This window comes from Rhincodon typus, chromosome 25, assembly GCF_021869965.1.
Source record: "Rhincodon typus isolate 14 chromosome 25, sRhiTyp1.1, whole genome shotgun sequence".
NCBI lineage: Eukaryota > Metazoa > Chordata > Chondrichthyes > Orectolobiformes > Rhincodontidae > Rhincodon > Rhincodon typus.
Genome location: NC_063356.1, coordinates 21,023,236 through 21,044,586, shown reverse-complemented (window position 1 = coordinate 21,044,586; position 21,351 = coordinate 21,023,236). Strand labels below are relative to the sequence as shown.

Genomic DNA, 21,351 nt, shown 5'->3' with positions numbered 1-21,351 from the left:
GCTGCTTGGCCTGCTGTGTTCATCCAGCCCTGCACCTTGTTGTCACGGAGATTATTTACTTTGGTTATAAGAATTGAAAAGCAGAATACTTTTAAAAAGTCACAAACCTGTAAATGCTGATACTCAGAGACAAATGGTGTGCTTGTACAAGGAACTCAAACCTATAGTGTAAATTATAAGGACAAATGGTATGTTGCACATTTTGCAATGGGATTACATTACAGGAATAAAGACGTCTCACTACAACTATACAGGGCTTTGGCGAGACCACATCTGGAGCAACGTGTGCAGTTTTAAGCCCCCACATTTAGTGAAAGATATATTTGGAGGCAGTACAGTGAAAGTTCACTGGATTGGTCCTTGGAATGAAAGGGTTGCCCTATGATGCAAGGCTGATATTTTCCAGAGTTTGGAAGAATGAGATCTCATTGAAGTATGTCAGATTCTAAAGGGGGACTGAGGGGCTAGAGGCTGTTATGAGATTGTTGCTGATGGTTGGGGCATCAAAGGCACAGAAGTGTAGTCTCAGGATTTGGGGTGATCATTTAGGCTTGAAATGAGGAGACATTTTTCACTTAAAGAGCTGCGAATCATTTGAATTCTCTACTGTAGAGGGTTGTGGATACTCTATCAATGACTACACCCAAGGCTAAGATTAACAAATCATTCGTCTCTCAGAGAATCAAGGGATATCTGGATCAAGCAGAAAAGAAGCACTGAAGCTCAAGGGCAGGTATGTTGAGGCCACCAAATAGTGGTGGTAAAGTAGGGCACAGTATAAATCAGGAAATTATAGGTTCAGATAATAAATGCAGTAATCATCGGTGACTCAATCTACATAGAAAATTTACGACCTAGTGAGTACCAATATGTATAGGATGAATTCCTGTGTTATGCACGAGATGCTTTCCTAGAGCAGTTTATTCTGGAACCAGAGATAGTAGGAACTGCCGGTGCTGGAGTCTGAGATAACAAGGTGTGGAGCTTGATGAACACAGCAGGCCAGGCAGCAGAGGAGCAGAATTTTCTGAAGGATTCTGAGCCTAAATGTCAGCTTTTCTGCTCCTCTGATGCTGCCTGGCCTGCTGTGTTCATCCAGCTCCACACCTTGTTATCTTATTCTGGAACCAACTAGGGAACAGGCTATTTTAGATTTAGTTTTATGCAATAAGAAAAAAAACTAATTAAAAATCTTATTGTAATGGAACCTTCAGGGAAGAATGATCACAATATGTTGTCATTTTACATTAAGTTTGAAAATGATGTAGTTCAATTCAAAACTCGGGGTCATACATTTAAACAAAGGAAGCTAAAATAGTATGAAGGGCAAGGTGTGAGAAAGTTAACGAGGGACAGTAGCAATGCAGAAATAAAACTGGCTGAGCAATAGGCTGAGCAATGGTTAATGGATATTTTTCAGGCTGGAGGAAGGTTTGTAGTGGAGCTTCGCAGGGGCCAGTATGGAATCATTCCTTCCCCAGGTACAAACAATACATACATATGATCGAGACCACAGCATGCAGGGGACAATTTCAAAATTTGTGAAGATACGACACTTCTGCACTGGAACAGTTCTGTAAATCTGTGAAGGTGGCTGTGATGGATTGGGTGCACACGTTAAAAGGCATGATAGCAGATGGACAACATCAATATTTGAAGAATCGTTACATGGCTCTCAACAAATACACATTCATTTCAGGCTCAAAAAAACCCAAACATGAATAGTGAGTCAACATCAGAAGGTCTAAGACCAGGGAACTTAATTTCAACATAAAGGGTAAGCCATTTAGGACTGAGAAGAATTTCTTCACTCATATGGTCGTGAATCTTTGGAATTCTCGATCTCAAGAGTGTTGTGGAAGCTGAGTCATTGAGTATCGAATTTAAGACAGAGATCAATAGATTTCTAGATACTAATGATGTCAAAAGAAATGGGATATTGTGGGAAAATGGTATTAAGGAAGATGATCAGCCATCAACTAGAATGGTAGAACAGGCTCTTGGGCTGAATAGCCTACTCCTATGTTTCTAAGAAATTTAGTGGATGTAGTGTGAACACTCATGTGAACTCTATTAACAAAATATATAAACAAATGTAAACTCTTGAAAATTCAGTACTGAATACAACAAAACCCCTGGTAAAAGCGTGCGTCCAGAGTAAAATTCCTTATTGTATAGTGGAAGGGGTTGACCTTATGGTGAATGTAGCTTGCATAATAGATTTTTTATATATCATTATATGTCATTATATGTTTTATTTATGTTTTCATGTACAAAACTGTGAATGTTTGAATTAGTTTTCAATTAGACTAAATGAACAACTTACCCATACTGTGCGCAGCATGAGATACCTTGCTTGCAGGATAACTATAAAGTCATCTATTATTAGAGTCAAGCAGAAACATAGATCCAATTGCCTGTGCTTGTGATTCAAAGTTTGCGGTTCCGGTAAGATTTATGATACAAATCAAAAAGAGGTGCAGTGGTTTTTGTCAAGATTAATCTTTAGCAGCTCCCTAATGGAGGACTCTGCTCTCTCTGCATTGTTCCCATGATGCGAACTAAGCTGCTGCTAGAGGACCATGAGATCAGTGAAGGACAGTCTTTGGTCATGCACAAAACTTGATGGTCTTCCAGTGCAAAGATCTGTCCACAGTCGAGTGTTACAGATTGGTACACTCCGTGATCCAGGACTTTCTACCACAAGACACGTTAAAGCCTGGGGCTGAATAAGAACAGAAGAAACAGGAGCAGCAGTGGGCCATTCGGCCCCTCAAGTCTGCCCTGCCTTTCAATAAGATTGTGGCTGATCTACCACAGGCTCCAACTCCTCTTTCGTGTTAGTTCATCACATGCCCTATTCAAAATCTACCTAACTTCTCTTCAGATACTTTCTGTGATTATATCCTCCATAACACTCTCACGCGGAGAAATGCAGACATTTGCTACCCTTTCAAAGAAGAATTCCTTCACATCTCACTTGTAAATGAGTGTTCCCTTTATTCTGCAACTGTGCTTCCTAGTTAGAGAATCCCCCACTAGTAGAAGCGTGTTCTCAATAATCTACCCTGTCAAGTCCCCTCAGAATCTTGTGTCTATCAATAAGATCACCCCTTGTTCATCTAAACTCTAAATGAATGAAGGCCTAATCTGTTTAAGCATTCTTTATAATTGAACTCCCTTTTCTTTGTTTGGAAAAAATGCCAATATCAAAGGCCCTCTTCCCACTGTATTTCAAAGGGTTGGAGTCCGTGTGAAGTCCTTTGGGCTGTAGGCAGAACAAGCTTTGACTTGAATGATAAATTTATGTTGCAAATTTAACATGTATTTCTAAGTGTAATAAAGCAGTTCAGAATGCCACAAACTGTTTTGTAAGAAACTAAATTTCACTTTACAGAGGAGCTCAAATTTGGCATAATATCACGTATCTAATACAAATGTTATACAAATGTGAATACAGTATATTTTTTGAGGAAACAAAAATTCCAAAGCACTTACTTGAAAATTACATACCTGCTTAAGTACATCCTCAATAATTTCTTGGTAGACCTCCTGCACTGCCATTGTGACAGTCTCCTTTTCAATCCCCCTGGTAAATCTCCCAGAATTTACCCAGTCCAGAAACACCCAGACTGTAATTCCATTCTGCTGCATGGGCTCTTGGGTGAAGAAGTCATCCAGCTCCCCCGCACACCACTCCACATTCATCTCTGTGCAGATTTTCTTCAGCAAATATTCCACCTACAGGGACAAGAAAGAATAATGCCACTCAGACACATGGCTCAGAAAAGATAAGCACTGCCTTTCAACCACTTCTTGATGACTGGAAGGATCTTAGCTTTTTGGAATATAGTTCCGTGACTGCACTGGAAGAAATATCACAGTATAAATCCAAACATCCCCAGATTCATAGAATCATCGATTCCCTGCTGGGCATTCCCTGCACTGACCCTTTGAAGAGCATCTCAACCACACCCAATCAAAATCTGAAATAAAAACAGAAAATCTTCTTGAAGAATGGTTACAAGCACAGGTCAGAGGCTAAGAATAATGCAGCATATAATTCACCCCCTGACTCTCCAAATCCTGTATAACATCTGTAAGGTACAAGTCAGCAGTATGATGGAATACTTCCCATTTGCCTGGATGGGTGCATCTCCAACAACACGCAAGAAGCTTGACACCATTCAGCACAAAGCAGCCTGCTTGAGTGGCACTACATTCACAAACATCCACTCTTTCTACCACCGATGCTCAGTAGCAGCAGTGTGGACTACCTCCAAGATGCATTGTAGAAATTCACCAAAGATCCTCTGACAGCACTTTCCAAACCCATGACCACTTCCATCTAGAAGGACAAGGGCACAGATAAATGGGATATGTGCTCCAATTCACACACCATCCCAGCTTGGAAATATATTGTAAGTTCCTTCACTGTCGCTGGGTCAAAATCCTGGAATTCCTTCCCTCAGGGCCTTGTGGGTCACCTACAGCAGGTGGACTGCAGCAGTTCAAGAAGGCAGGTCATCACCACCTTCAGGGCAGTATGGTGGCTCAGTGGTTAGCACTGGTGCTTCACAGCGCCAGGGACCTGGGTTCGATTCCACCCTTGGGCAACTGTCTGTGAGGAGTTTGCACGTTCGCCCCATGTCTGCGTGGGTTTCCTGTGGGTGCTCCGGTTTCCTCCCACAATCCAAAGATATGAAGGCTAGGTGGATCATCCATGGGAAATGCAGGGTTACAGGGATAGGGTATGGGGTTGGGTCTGGGTGGGATGCTCTTTGGAAGGTCTGTCTGGACTCAATGGGCTGAATGGCCTGTTTCCACACCAAAATCTCAAGGGCAACCAGGGACAGGGAATAGGCAGCACTGGCTGGGCCAGCAGTAATGTCCCACAAGTGAACAAAGAAAACAGTTGGGCTCAAAATATTAGCTCTGTTTCTCTGTACACAGATGCTGCAAGACCTGCTGAGGTCCACCATTAGTTTGCATTAATGTTTATGCTCCACAGGAACCTGCTACCTCCTGTATCCGTGTTTACTTCTACTCAACCAATATTTATTACAACTGCACTGGATAAAATTATTTTTCAAATTAAGGACCTGAAAAACAACCCTCCACCATCACTCTCTGTCTCCTGCAATTAAGCAATTTTGTATCCAATTGGCAAGCTCACCCTGAATCCCATGTGATCTAACTTTACTAATTAGTCTACCATGTGTCATTAAGGTGGCACCATTTGTAGATTTTAAAATTTATAAATTGTGGAAGAAAAATCTAGAAAGATTGTCAAAAGAAATGTGAGGGAAGTAACAAGTTCACCTAATTTGAGGTCTTGAATAAGGCAGCCAAGAATTGATGCATTCACCAATTATTAATGTTTCGACCAAGAATAAACTGTAAAGTTATATTTTTGGATTGCAACAGAATTCAGAAACACGGCTTAACCAATTCAACTAAATTACAGATTTGTGTTAAATATATGGTGGAGACTCAGAATTTGAGAGATTCTGGGGGTGAAACTGAATAATTGCCTTGGGCAGCTGACGCATGGGAACATACATAAGAACATAAGAACTAGGAGCAGGAGTAGGCCGTCTGGCCCTTCGAGACTGCTCCGCCATTCAATAAGATCATGGCTGATCCTTTTGTGGACTCAGATCCACTTACTCGCGTTCTCACCGTATCCCTTAATTCCTTTATTGTTCAAAAAAAAAAAACTACCTTTTTTTTAAAAAACATTTACTGAAGTAGCGTCAACTACTTCACTGGGCAAGGAATTCCATAGATTAACAACCCTCTGGGTGAAGAAATTCCTTCTCAGTTCAGTCCTAAATCTGCTCCCTGTAATCTTGAGGCTATGCCCTGCCTTAAACTACCATTACTTTACCGGTATTGGGTCAAAATCCCGAAACTCCTTACTTAACAGCAAAGGTCCCTATCCCATATCAATCACTACAATTCAGGAAGGGAGCTTACCACCATTTCAAATGAGAATGGGAATGGAGAATAAGTATTGACTTTGCTAGTGAGGCTCACATTCCATGAATGAAAAAAAAGCTTCATGTTATAAGTAGCCATGTTAAAACCTTCATTTTGATTGATGCTTCAGAAAGTGAAGGAGTACCTTTCTCTATAAGGTAATGGATAAACAAAGAAATGAAGAATGCTTCTGTGTTTTCTTAGGAGCAAGTTGTTTCAATGTCAATCAGGAATGCATTTTGTCATTCATTACAAAACTGTACATATGGACTGTGATAAGGACTGAATTTCTGAAAGACTGGGAAAGTTTTTGATTCCAGTCTCAAGAACAGTGCAATGGAGGCATCTTGATTGAAAATGCTGCTACCTGGCAGACTGATACTATCTTGGAAATTTGCACATCGTCGCCCTCATTATATCCCCTGTGGAAATTTATTTGGGCTGAGGTCCCTTGCTCCCTACCTTCCTACCTTCCTGCTTCTCTCATTTGCTGAATGTACTGTGCTGAATTTCCACAAGTGTTGGATGCATTTTTGTGCCATACCCAAAGAATGTCCCCTATGTCCACACAAATACGCTTGCCATGAGGAATTACTGATAGCAAATCATAAACCGCACCCCTGGCTCACTTTGTCCTTCAAAACCCACAAAGGCTAAGTGCACTCTCGCAGCAACTTTACCAGGGAGCAGACTGGAAAGAGACAGCTCAGGGGAGATATTTCCTCTGATTTCAGTCACAGTACGTGTAGAAAGTGTATTGTTAGTCTATTATAATGCATAAAAATATTATGAGATTTAGCAGTTTCACATTTTATGAACTCAATCTGCTAGTCTTGTCATGGTTTTATATTTTAGTTTAGTTTCTTGGATATGTTTCAGTTGTTGCTACTGTTACTAATATATAAAAATATAAAAATATAAAAATATACCTCATATATAGAAGTGTGAAATACGGACTTTTCATACAGGTGATTTTAGAATGCCCACATCTCTGTTATTTGTACTTGCTTCTTAGCTGCATTGAGAACTGAATATGCTGTAATAAGCACCAGGGGCATATTATAAGCTGTGAGACCAAAACCGAAGTTCATCATGTGCCCATTCCCTGGAAAACTGGACACAAAAGCCTGAGGATTGTAATGTAGTCACTGTACCCAACAGCACATTTTAATGTAGACAAACGGTGCAAGAATGATATTGTATTATAAGCCAATACACACAATTAAAAGCTATACAAGTCAATCTATTACTTATTCTTGCATTGTGTTAGTCACTTTCAACCGCGTAAGCATGCTTTTACGTCTTTCCAGTTAATCAATGTAAACTGATTGTGGCAAGGTCCCGTGCACTGGATTGGGCATCAAACAACAAATTGGTAATTTGACTGAAGAACTGCCTTTTGGGTGCGAGGACAGGAAGGCAGACTGGAAAGGTATTGGTGGTAAGCTACAGAGTTTTGCTGACAGCCAGCCTACAAGGAATGTTGAACTGTGTTGGAGCTGCCAGGGAACTGTGTCCCTTGTTTCTGTGGGCATAAACATACCTTTGCCACTCCAGCACTGGCGATTAGAGATAACACTGCAGACAACTGCCTGTGTTTTTCTTCAAGCCTAACGTTGGAGAGGCCAGAGAGAATACATCTTGGTAGTGTCTTCAAACAGGACTAAGATATAATTAAAAACCATTCAAGGGGCCAAAACCAGATATTACCTTAGATATCATATCATAGCAAGGAATTTTGATAGAATTGAGAGACTCCAGGAAACATAAGTGCAATCCCTAATTGCTCACATACATCACTAAGGGGCAATCTATACCTCTGTATATGAAAACAATCACATCTTTGGACAGCTGGTGATTAAAGTCTCCAGCACAAACTTTTAATACACCGTCTTCCTATAAAAGAGTTGACAACTTGCACTGTGCCAGCATCTACTGCCCCGCCCTTAACTGCCCCTTGACCTGAGTGGTTTGGTAGGGTCAGTTCAGAGGGCAGTTATGAGTCAACTACATTGCTTTGGTCTGGAGTCACATGTATGCCTGACCAGATAAGGATGGCAGATTACCTTCAATAAAGGACATTCATGAACCACATTTGTTTTTAAACAATTCACAATGGTTGCCATTAGATACCTGTTCTCATTTATGATTTTTATTGGATTCAGAAGAAATCCAACAGCGAATTTGGGAACAAACCTCTGAAACCCAAAGAGTGGCGAGAATGTGGAACTTCCTACCGCAATAAGTGGTTGAAATCTGCTCTATAGATTGTCTTAAGGGGAAGTTAGATAAGCATTTTAGGGAGGGAGAAAGAAATAAATGGATACAATGATACATTTAGATGAGAGAAGACAGGAGTCAGTTAGAGCTGGTTGTAAATACCAGCACAGACTGTGCAAAAGGGTAGTTTCTCTTCTATGTACTGTATGCTATGTATGTAATCTAAGGAACATAAACTTTTAACCTCAGTAGGTCAGTCTGCACCTGTGGACAGCACAGAAAGATTCATGTTTCAGGTATATCCCTTGACAAGTTTGGAGGATTATAATTATGAACAGCAATTAAAAAGTAAGAGAATAAAAGGAAAGGAAAATGAATTTCTAAAGGCAAACTGAGGAAGGTACAAACTAAAACCATGTTGAAGATAGGAACAAAACAAGAATTTTTTGCATCACTTCAGAAGAGGTGATGTGGAAGTGCCAGTCTTGGACTGGGGTGGACAAGGTCAGAAATCACATGACACCAGGTTATAGTCCCAACAGGTTTATTTGAAATCACAAGTTTTCAGACCATAGCCCCTTTGTCAGGTGAAGTAAAGGGGCTACGCTCTGAAAGCTTTTGATTTCAATTAAACCGTTGGGATTATAACCTGGTGTCATGTGACTTCTGACTCAGAAGAGGTGGTTAGATGCTCCTGTTGGAGATGGCCTGGCATTTAATGTACAGTGTGAATGTTAATTGTCATTTAATCAAGCCAAGCCTGACCATTAAAACTTCAATCAAACAGATATTGCGCATGCATGTAAATAATTAAACACTAACAGATGTAAATAATTAAACACTAACAACAGCCAGATTAAAGTTTTAAAGTATTTTTTAGTAGCAAAGGAAGTGCCTCAACAGCTACAGGAAGTGTGGTTTCAGAGAGCTGCATTAACTCGAGATCTCAGCTGGTTACAACACAACCAATTTCCGCATGTATTTCAAAAAGTGCAAAACTGGTTCAAATCCAAAGCAGAGTGTGAAAACAGGACTTGGACCTCCAAAAGCTCATGTCAAAATTTGAAACACTACAAATCATTTTCACAACCTTCAAAAGTACCTTTGATTTTGAGTAAGTTATGAAAATCCTCTGTAAATACATTTAGAAATTCCTTAAACTGGAAATCCCATTGGCCAATAGTGTTGTTCTCCAAAACATTACATGTACCATATTTAAAAGAAATGAATGATATCGATTATAGATTTTTGGCTCAATAGTGATATCAGGAAGACAGAGGGATTTGATGAATAATAGGCTAAGCTACTAGACAGAGCTAATTGGGCTGAACAAGCTTTCTTCTTCCAGTCAGAAACTATGTCTCAATGCCCCTGCTGGTATGGTTAAGCTGTATGGGCCAGAGAGTCACAGCTGTAGACCCTGGTATCTATGGACCTTTGCTAATCTCAGCCAAGCTGTTACTAAAGACAAAACACCAGGCTGATTTCTCAAGTCCGGGTGGAAGGCGGAGAGTTACATCCACACTCTCCTGGTATAGTCAGCCGATAGATGAGGCTCTCCATGTAAATCTGGAAAATGAGTTCCTTTGGTTTCTGCCTTGGGTTGTGGGGGACTGGAGATAAACCAGCTAGGGTCCCCAATCTCTAATGGCCCCTGATACTAAAAGCGTACATGCGCTGTGGGGTAGAGGGAGGATCAGACTGACCTGCGCTATCTGTCAAACTGCCACCTACAAACTACTGGCCTGTCTAGTATTTGGGTTGATATAATCAGAATGGTCCCTTGGCCAAGGCAGTAAGAAGTGTCTGTGTAGTATCAGTGTGGTAGTGTACTCCAACATAGATCAGCAAGATCAACAGGAGTCAAGTGCGACAAAACAAGAAAGACTTACATTTATATAGCACCTTTCATGGCCACTGGTGTCCTAAAGCATTTTACTGTACTTTTGAACTGTAGTCACAGCTATATCGTATGGAATGTAGCAACCAAATTTGCATGAAGCAAGCTCCTGCAAACAGCAATGCAATAATAAACCTGATTTGAGGAATAAATATTGTCCAAGATAGAAGGACAATTCCCCTGCTCTTCTCTGAAGTAGTGCCATGGAATCTTTTACTTGCAATCAAGAGTTCAGACTGGGTCACAGTTTAATGTCATGTCCAAAACCCAGCACATCTGTCAGTGCAGCACTCTCTCAGCAGTGCTCTGGACTGTTAGCTTTTGACTTTTTTCTGCACAAGACCTCAATTGAGACACAAACCTGGAATCTCATGACTCAGAGGCAAGTGTTGAACCATCTGAGCCCGACTGTCGTTATTAGCTTCGGCAAATCTCAAGTCGGAAACCATGCAAAAAGATATGCGTACCATTTTTTTCAAGCAGCACAGGAAACCACAAGTATGCGCAAACAAAGAATTTTACTCCAGGATCAAAATGCTCAAAACTCAGTTGTTTTTCAGAATTACTTTAATAAAGTGAAAATATATAAACAACGATAAAACCAATAGACCTATAATATTCAATATTATGGTACTTGTAAATTAAACATTAAATGTCACTTATTTTGCCACTGAAGAATGTTTCAAAACATGCATTCAATATGCCCACCTTCTCGTTGGCAGCATTACATAAGTAACATGACACCTCTGTGCTGGGAGCAGCAGACATACACATTACACAGTTAGGCTAAAGAGTAAACAGTGGCAAATACGGTCGCAATTGTAGATTATTCTGTTCGGTAATGCATAACATCCATTTGTTGCCACAGTTCACACAAAGGAAATATGTTGCTGATTTCAACATGATAGCTTCATTCCAGATGATACAGACTAGAATTCTGGACGTGAATTGAAACTAAACATGGGGAAAGAAAAACTTGCCTTTCAATGACCACCTGCCCTTTACAGACTTTTGAGATATAATTACTGCTGTAATGTAGGAAACACAGTGGCCGGTGTGTACTTAATAAAAACTCACAAACAGCAATGTGATAGTGACCAGAAAATCTGTTGTCTCTCATTTTGATTGAGGGATAAGTTTGGCCACGGCACAAACAAAGCTACCATGCTCTTCTTCAAAATAGTGCCATGGAATCCTCCTGAGTAGGCAAATAGGACCTTAGGTTAATGCCTGATCAGAAAGATGGCACCTCTGACAGTTCAGCACTCACTCAATACTGAAATGACCTGTCATGAAGATTTCTGGACACACACCTCAAAGTGAATCATAGCTTTATTCAGTGGACATCAAATTGAGAGTATTGCCCCTCTCACACATACAGATACACAAAGCAAAATTATAATCTGTTGGGGACTTTGACCTTTAGTACATATGATTAACTAAGGCTTGGTCCGTGCACATGTACATACTAATCTGGCGCAAGAGTAGGCCATTCAGTTCTTCTAATCCACTTTGCAATTTCAATAAGATTATGACTGATCTGAATGTGGCTTCAAATTCACATTTCCACTTAACCCTGATAAGCTTCACAGAATCACAGGATTACTGTAGAGCAGAATAATAAGACCATGTGGTTGTATCTGCACAGGATCTCTGAACATTTAACTTCATGCCTTATCAAGGTAACCCTGTCTGTTTTTTTTTTAAATAATCATCCAATACCTTCTTGAATGCCTCAACTGAATTTGGCTCTAACACACTCCCCGGCAGTGTATTCCAGACCCTGACTACTCGCTGAAAGAAAATGTTTCTCTCACCTTGCATTTGCTTCTTTTGTAAATCACTTTAAAACTATGCCCTCTGGATCTCAATCCACTACAAGCAAGAGCAGTTTTTCCTTATCCACTCTATCCAGACCTGTCATGACTCTATCAAATCTCCTCTCCAAGGAAAACAGTCCCAATATTTTCAATCTATTTCTCATTACTAAGTGCCTCATCCCTGAAACCATTCTCAAACATCTTCCGCACTCTTTTCAACACATTCACATCCCTCCTACGGTGTGATACCCAGAACTGTACACAATACTCCAGCTGAGGTATAATCAGTGTCTTATATAACCAGTTCATTATAACCCCCATGCTCTTGTATCACAGCCTATTGTAGACCATGTTTTTGAAGTCTAGAATATTATGTTTTATTAATAGCTCTCTCTACCTGTCCTGCTACTGTCATTGACTTATGTACATATACGCCCGGGACTCTCTACTCCTCCATGGCCTTTAGAACACTACTCTTTGGTACAAAGAATGTGGAGGGACAGGATAAAGCAAACTGTATCACCTGGCACTTTTTAGTGTTGAATTTCATCTGCCACCCATCTACTTATTCCACCAATATATCAATGTCTTTTTGAAGTTCTATACTGTCCTCCTCATGGTTTACAGTTCTCTCATGGTTTGTGTCATCTTCAAAGTTTCAAATAGTTCCCTGCACGCTAAGATTCAGATTTTTGATAAAAAAAAGTTAGAAAAATATGGGGCCGAAAGCCACCCTCTGGGGAATTCCACTACAAACATTCTCCCAGCCTGAAATATACCCATTGATATTACTCATAGAGTTTAGAGTCATAGCGTTGTACAGCATGGAAGCAGAACCTTCGGTTCAACTCGTCCATGCCAAGCAGATATCCTAAATTAATCTAGTCCCATTTGCCAGCATTTGGCCATCCCTAATTCTATTCATATACCCATCCAGATGCCTTTTAAAATGTTGTATTGTACCAGCCTCCACCACTTCCTCTGGTAGCTCATTCCATACGTGCACCACCCTCAGTGTGAAAAATTTGTCCCTTAGGTCCTTTTTAAATCTTTCCCCTCTCACTTAACCCTGTGCCATCTGGTTTTGGACTCTCCTACCATGCGGAAAAAGACCTTGGCTATTCACCCTACCTATTTTCCTCATGATTTTAGAAACTTCTGTAAGGTCACCCCTCAGCCTCCAATGCTCCAGGGAAAATAGCCCCAGCCTATTCCCTATAGCTGAAACCCTTCAATGTAGCAACCTCCTTGTAAATCTTTTCTGAACCCTTTCAAGTTTCACAACGTTCTTCACATTTTAGGGAGACCATAATTGAATGCAGTATTCCAAAAGTGACCTCACCAATGTCCTGTACAGCTGCAACATGACCTCCAACTGCTATACTCAATGCACTGACCAGTAAAGGCAAGCATACCAAATGCCTTCTTCACAATCCTGTCTACCTGTGACTCTACTTTCAAGGAACTATGAACTTGCATTCCAAGGTCTCTTTATTTGTTTTGTATCCCTCTACCATATTTGTGTCCATGTTGCTATTGATCCTTTTGCCCCATGACCTATAACTTCTCTCAGCATCTGTTGTATGGCACTGTATTGAATGTTTTTTCTAAGTCCATGCACACCATATTCACAGGCTTCCCTTCATAAAACCTCTCTGTTACCTCTTCAAGTTACTCCAGCAAGTTAGTTAAACATGATTTCCCACAACAAATCCTCAACAAACCAAATCTTCCAAATCAATCACATTTCTCTATGTGGCTAATCCCAAATAATTATTCCTAGAAGTTTCCCCACCATTGAAGTTAAACTGACTGGTTTATGATTGACTGGACCCATCTTACAACCTTTCTTGAACATAGGTGTAATATTTGCAATTGCCCAGTCCTCCAGCAATAATTCCAGGGAAAGCTGAAAGATCATTGTCAATGCCTCTGCAATTTTCCATTCTAACTTCCTTCATTATCCTTGAATGCATCTTATCTGGTCCAACTGCCTTATCAACTTTAACTATTGACAGCTCATCTGGTATTTATTGGTGTAATACTGGGTTAAGGTCAAAGGAGACCCTGAAAACCAAGTACTTTTGAATAATCCTTGACTGTTAAAGAACATAATCCTAGATTCTTGATTAACAGGAGACTCAATCTACCTCTTGAAGTATTCAATGAAAAAATTCTCTACATCTCGAAATCATCTTTGAATGTCCATGATAGCTATTTTAATCATTCTTTGTTCTATTGCCTCTACAAAAGCAACACATTGTTTATTTATCACGGGATAAGTTCCTTCATGCCAGTCCGACAGACAGCGGACTTTCCCAATAAATCATAGCTGATTTCAATCACTAATCAATATAGGATTGATAACGGGGGGTGGGGCAGTCAAATGGTTAAAGAAATGAAGTTCATTTCTTGTTTGCAACCCAAGCAATTGATGCAACTCACTGAAAGTGCTATCTTAATGAAAAAATTCAGTACTTCCCCACCACCACACCCCCCCACCCACCCACACAAGAATTAAAACTTAAATATGGTATTTGGGGATTTCCCTTGAGTTGGGTCAACAGCTGATTTTATGGAGCAGAAACAACAAGAATGATGTGCGAGCTGGACAGTGGGCGAGGGATGGAAACACACAAGCATCTGTTGTGGCAGCATGTGTGAATTGGAGGCAGAGGATCGAAATTGAATGAAAACTGTAATTCCCCACTCCAACCTTAGGAATGTCTCAAAAGTTTTTTGTGCAGGAGTATGCGTTGTGGTCATAATGTAACTATCATCACTATGTTGGTAATGCTAAAATGGTGAGTGAACTGGGAGTTCATAACGAAGTCATCTTGAGAATTCTGCTCCAAGAATTCTAGGGAAAACCCAGAAGCTATGATCTTGATGGGGGAAACAAAGGTCAAGTGAGTTAAGCAGGCAGTATATGTTTAAGGCACAGTACAAATGCAATTCCCCGCTGCAACCAAACATGCAGATATTTTGGACTAACGCAATGCCAGAGTGAGGGGGAAGTGGGCAGGTGGGCAGAAGGTCAGGTTAGCTGGCAGTGGAGTCACTAACTGTGGTTTGACCAGTTCCTAGAGATGTGATTGCGTGACATTTAATCACATGACATTCAATCCTCTGACAGCTCGTGATGCCTAATCATGAGATTTGATGTTGACAGTTATCCACTGCAAATGCTATTGAAGTTAAATTAGTTGAGTCGACTTCTCCAAATCCAAAATAACATACTTGACTTTACCTATAGTGAGACGAGTATCAATTTATAAAACAAGAACATAAAAGGATAGATGGATTTGGATGTGTGAAGTTTGAATAAAAAAAAAATCACTCGTGATGTTTCCACAGTATGAGAAATACCATGTTAATACTGAATCAACAAAAGTGTCATTGAAACAAGTAATTTCTAACTAAAGTTTTTGTACAATTTTATGACTTTTTATAATAAACAGTAATTTAATAACTACAATCAATACAAAACCCAATTCAATTCACTGACTCTCACATGTAACCCCCTGAAGCGGAGTCCTCAGAGTTAAGCATCAAAGCTGCCCGTTTCCCAAAACAAACCACAAAAGCACATCACAGGCCAATACAAACACTGCCTTTCACCAATACTAATTTCTCCCTAGTTGTTTATGCTTCTCTCTCGCTTATTCGCTCCAGTTTTTAGTCCTCTCTTTCTCCAGCTTGAGCTGTTGTCTTTCTCCCTCTCTCCATTTGTATACATGTGTCTCTTTACATGTTTGCTTCTCTTTCTAACCCCACTCATGATAGTACGATGGAACCAACAACTTGTTGCAGGAATACAAATCAAATGTTTGAGATACATCCATGAAGGTACAAGTATCACAATGCTACTTGCATAAATTTCTCTAACATTTCCAAATTCCTGACGTAAGTATTTTTTTTTATTTTTGGATAGAATATGGGCATTGTCAAGTATTTGTTGCCCATCCCTAACTGAACCTTGAATCCAGTAGTTTTCTAGTCCATTTTCAGAGGGCAATTGAGAGTCATCCACATTACCGTCGGTCTGGAATCACATGTAGGCCAGACCAGGTAAGGACATCAGATTTCCTTCTCCAAAGAATATTAGTAAGTCAAATGGGTTTTTGCAACAATTGATAGCTTCACAGTCATCATTATGGAGACCAACTTTCAATTCCAGAATTATTAATTTAATTTCGATTCCACCAACAGCCACAGCGTTAGTGTGAGCCTCTGAACTATTAACCCAGCGTCATTACCACTAAGTCACTACCTTCCTTAAATCATTCAGGATTAACCCTTTAAAGTACAAAGAAGTCAGTTTGACCTCCAATTGACCAGTTCTGATAAGAATAACTATCATTTAACATTTATGTCTTAAAAATGAACTAAGTTACATATACTAAACATAATACAACAAAATAATACATGTGTTTTCTAACCTGAAAGCAGGATTATCACAAAGAATCTTTTAGTAATAGCAATGCATTGGAAGAGAAGCTGAGATAGGGTTACATGCTTTTTAAGATTGGTGGAGGATGTAGCATCTCATCTCTGCTGAGTTTAATTAGTTTTTGTTGTAACAAATCAAAATCCTGTACAAAATCATTTGGATAGACCGCTGAAGGAAAAGCACAATGTTAAGATTAGGTCTTGGACAAAATGCTGAGTATGAGACCTGTCCCAGCACTTTGGTACCTCAAATAAAATGACACTGCAATACAATGTAGTGCCAGGCTGCAAGAAGTAAAGACAATTTAGGTAAAAATGTATTTCTAGTTTCACTAAGCAAAACCTAACTGCCAACATGTAGAGGACATTCAATGTAGAAAATCATCTGAGGGGGCTTTACCAAGACAGACAATCAGCCAAAGAAGACAATATTTGAAGGAATGATCAAAAGGTTTAAAAATGGAATTGTTTTCAAGGAGGCTCTTAAAGTGTGAAGGGAAAGTGAAGAGGGAGCAAGGTTTAGGAAGGTTTGCTCAGAGTACAAGGTGCTGGTTCAAGATATGGCTGCCAATAGTGGAGAAATAGGAATATGGATGCACAAGAAATCTAGCATTGTCCTAAATGTTCTAAAAACATTACTGCCAGTTGTTGTTTGTTGCAGGACCAACAGCAATCCCTTTCTCGAGTCTTTAATTAAAAAAAGTCCAATTAATTCTGTAGAAAGCCTAGTGTTTAATGCTTTTATCAGCAGTTGTAGATAAAGACATCTGTTCCTCCTTTAAAACAGATAATGTTCTTTATGAGTGTTATAAAACTGATTTTATAGTTTTATTTGTATAAGAGTTTATTCTGAATTCAGTTTTTTGCAACAGTCTCCAATAAAATGATCAGTTTTAGAACGGGAGGATGACACCCGAGGTGTGGTTGCCCTATAAACACAAGATTTACAGTTCTATATATCCTCACTGTGTCAGAAGGGAATAAACTATTCAGTTTGCTTCATAGAAAAGTCAACATCCTTCTTCCGGTCAATACAAATTTCTAGACAACCCCACAATAGGGGAAGGTATGAAACATGTTCCCACACAATCTACTTTACAATCAGCCATCCAAAAATGCACAGACATAATTCTGAAGTGATTACATTTCCTGAAAGAAAGAAACAAAAGCAGAGAATGCTGGAGAAACTCAGCAGGTCCAGCAGCATCCACGGTGAAAGAGAAGCAAAGTTAACATTGACAGTCCGATATAACTCTTCTTTAAAAAGAAAAATTGATGCAGCATTGTTCATGACCTTCTTTGTGCTTTCTAAACAAAATGCTTTTGCAGAGATGTCATGGTTACAATATAGATTGCCAGGAAATATTTCATCATGAACAGTGACAGATAATTTGTAAATTGAGCATCTAACAAGTATGCACATAATGGCTGCACAAACAGCAATGAGACAAACTACCAATTTTAGGTATTGATTGAAGGGTATTGGCCAGGTCTTTGTTAGAACTCCTATGGCACTTCTTTAAATAGTGCCATGAAATCCTTTAGATCCAGCCGAGACCCAGCTGAACCTGCAGTTTAACAGCTCATCCAGATGATATCACTCGATGAGTTCAGCACTTAGTATGGTACTGAAGTATCAGCCTAGACATTGTGCTTGAACCTATGACCTTCAGACTCTGGCGTCAAGTGTTTCCACTCAACCATGGGTGGAGCTTCTGAATATCAACGTTTAAAAGAAATTTGGATAAGTTCACGAATGGGGATATGGACCAAGCACAGGCAGGAGGGACAAGTTTAGCTTGGGAGCACGGTTGGCATAGACTGGTTGGACAGAAGCATCTGTTTCCTTGCTGTACGACTCTATCTCCCTAGTGATGGTGAATTCAAGCTAAAGGCATGTGTCAATTCCTGCTGATGCCAATTATAAGTCATAAAATCTGGTGCCAAACTACACCTGGTAATGTTCCACAACAATGAACTCACCATGATTACTCATCATTACTGCAGTAGATATTTGTGGAGCTGATTAAAGAAATAGCAACATATACAACAGAGTACTTCCTCACATGATACAGCAGAAAAATAAACACCGCATGGACAAAAATAGGCAAGTCAGATTTCCAGCAGCTGCTTTTGCAGGAGCGATTTTTAGATGTTTGTCCTGCAAGTGTTTATTGTTATAAAATTCACAATTTAAGCCTATAAACAGTACTATAAGAATGTATGACAGGAACTGGAACTTTGTTCGCAATCAGGTATCGATAATAATGCTTCCAAATTTATGCATAGGAATTATAACAACTCCAATGTTCTAACTGTTTCAGCAGTGAATTTAACGTAAGAATTCATTGTCAGACATAGATTTTCCAAAGTGTGGGCGCACAAGCCTTTTTCTGTGCTCGTAGATTTCTATGAAAAGTTACTGTCCCAAACGAATTTGTCCCATTTTTAAAGCTGAACTTTTTACTTCTTTATTTTTTTTAAAATTGTTTTTCCTAAGAACTTGTACTGAAGAATCTGTACTTAGGCACTTTTGTACCTAAGATAGTGCCGTAAGTGGTGACTTGTAAAGTTTTCACTGCACTCATTTGAGTACAAGTGACAACAAAACTAATTCAAGTCAGTGAGACATGACCTTCCCATTGAAAACAAAAATCACACTGCCTGTCCATGATTAATCTGTACCTTTCGAACTCTCGGTACTGATTCTAGTAATTTGACAGGTCAGACTGACCAGCCAAATAATTATCCTTTACTCCTTTTTTGAATCATGGTATGACGTCTGTGGATGTCCAATCCCTTGATACCTCACCTGAAACCAGTGAGGGTTGAAAATAATCTTCAGAGGACCTACCATTTCCTTCATTTAACAGCCTAGGATACAATTCATCCAGCCCTAGTGATTGATCTACCTTCAAGTCCCCTCCAGTACTTTCCTTCTCATTCTTCTTTTTCTAATCGAAAATTTCACACTGGAAATTTTAACGCGAATCTCTCTCATTATTAACACTGAACAAGTTTATTTAGGTCTTACTTATTTACATAAAGTAAGATGGACGTCAAGCAGGATAAATATTTTAGAAGTGGCACATTGGGATCAAGGGCTTGTTTGGAGAGTAAGTCTGGAGGTTTTTGAAGGCGGTGGTGAGAGGTGGCTTTGAGAGAATATCAGAGTCCCGGAGGTGAGGGTTGTATAAAATGGCAGCATTCCCAAGGTGAAGCAATTCAGACATGTCAGCATAGGAGAATCACATCTCACACTGGCTCATGCAATCTGCACTGTCAGGAACAAACACCAAACCTCAGGCATGAGTCCTACTCAGTGACCTACTGCAGCATGATAGGAATGTTTTATTGTATATTGCTGACACGCTTAGCTCTTCGAACCTCTGCCATTCACTTTAACGTAAATGAGTGAATAGAATGCAGATCAGCCAGGGTGGCCTTAATCAAACCCAAATAGTAAAACTAGTGACAATATTCAGATCTAGCAATCTCTAAACATGTCTGAAAATGCACAATGACAATTGGTGACAATTGCAGACCACTGAGAATGAAGACACACAACAGAGGAACTATACAAGGACAAGAAAGCTATAATATTCAATTATTATGGTTTATTTTGCCTTAAATACTGCTCCCAAGTGTACATATTTGTCACAAATGTCAGCCTTAAAGAATCAAAACTACAAAGTGTTTTCAGAGCTTAAAGATGAAAGCATCCCAGATATCACAAGTAGAACAGTGTTTATTTTTAACGAAAAGAAAAATTATATTACTGGCAGGGTATGCAGGTGAGATTTTCATCAGATCTTACTTCACAGGACTTTTTTTTAAATTTCAAAAATATACTATTTTCATAAATTATCTGTAAGCAAATACATGTGCAAAACAGTTCTTCTTTGCAGAAAATACAGCAGAATTTTGACATTCCTCATTACAGCTTCAATCCTGCTGCAACAAAAAGAAGGCATTTTCCAAACATGAAAGGAATCTATTTACATTCCCATTATGGCTACAAGGGCATCTCGAAACAAAGCAGACTCTCTTTATATTTTGGCAGAAAGACTTTAGAGTCATAAAGCCATACTGCATGGAAACAGACCTTTCAGCCCAACTCATCCATGCCAACCAGGTTTACTAAACTGAACTAGTCCCATTTGCTTGCATTTGGCCCAGGTCCCTCTAAACCTTTCCTATCCATGTCCAAATGACTTTTAAATGCCATAACTGTAATTGCCTCTAACCCTTCCTCTGGCAGTTCATTTCAAGAATGCATCTCCATATGAAAAAGTTGCCCCTCAAGTCCCTTTTAATATCTTTCCCCTCTCACCTATGCCCTCAAGTTTTGGATTTCCTTATGCTGGAAAAAAGACCTTGGCTATTTACCTTACCTATGCCCCTCATGATTTTACAAACCTCTATAAAAGGTCAACTCTCAGCCTCCTATGCTCCAGGGAAAAAAAAAGTCCCAGCGTATCCAGCCTCTCCTTATAACACAAACCCTCCAGTCTTGGTAATATCCTTGTAAATCCTTTCTCGCACTCTCTACAGTTTAATAACATCCTTCCTATTGCAGGGCAACCAGAATTGATTGAAGTACTCCAATTGTGGCCTCACCAACGTCTTGTATAAGCCATTACATGATGTCCCAGCTACTTTTTAAGATCCTATATCATTCTATTTCTGATCAGACTGCTAACTTTATACCTCTGCATCTTTCTTGGACAGTTTTGTGAAGTTGATCTTCCATTGCACATTTAGCACAGTCCCAAAGTCAGGCAGGACATTACTTCTTTTAACAGTATCTTTGTGACAGCTGGGGCAGCTTGAGACATTGGCCTGGATTTGACAGTCATTGGTGAATGGAAAAGTTTTATGGATTTGGATAGACACTCCAGCACAGTGCCCTCTATAGGATATCCGTGAAATCTAGAAACAGAGCAGAGCTGGATGAACACAGCATGTCAAGCAGCA

At 39.6% G+C, this 21,351-nt stretch overlaps 1 protein-coding gene across 2 annotated transcripts in view; it reads right to left on the bottom strand.

Annotated features, from left to right (window-relative positions):
- def6a (DEF6 guanine nucleotide exchange factor a) overlaps positions 1-21,351 on the bottom strand; it is a 131,310-nt gene that overhangs the window by 26,339 nt on the left and 83,620 nt on the right. For both annotated transcript variants that reach the window (XM_048611952.1, XM_048611953.1), the window contains one exon: positions 3,514-3,741. In XM_048611952.1, coding sequence (XP_048467909.1) covers positions 3,514-3,741 — 228 coding nt within the window. The remainder of the gene's footprint in view (positions 1-3,513; positions 3,742-21,351) is intronic.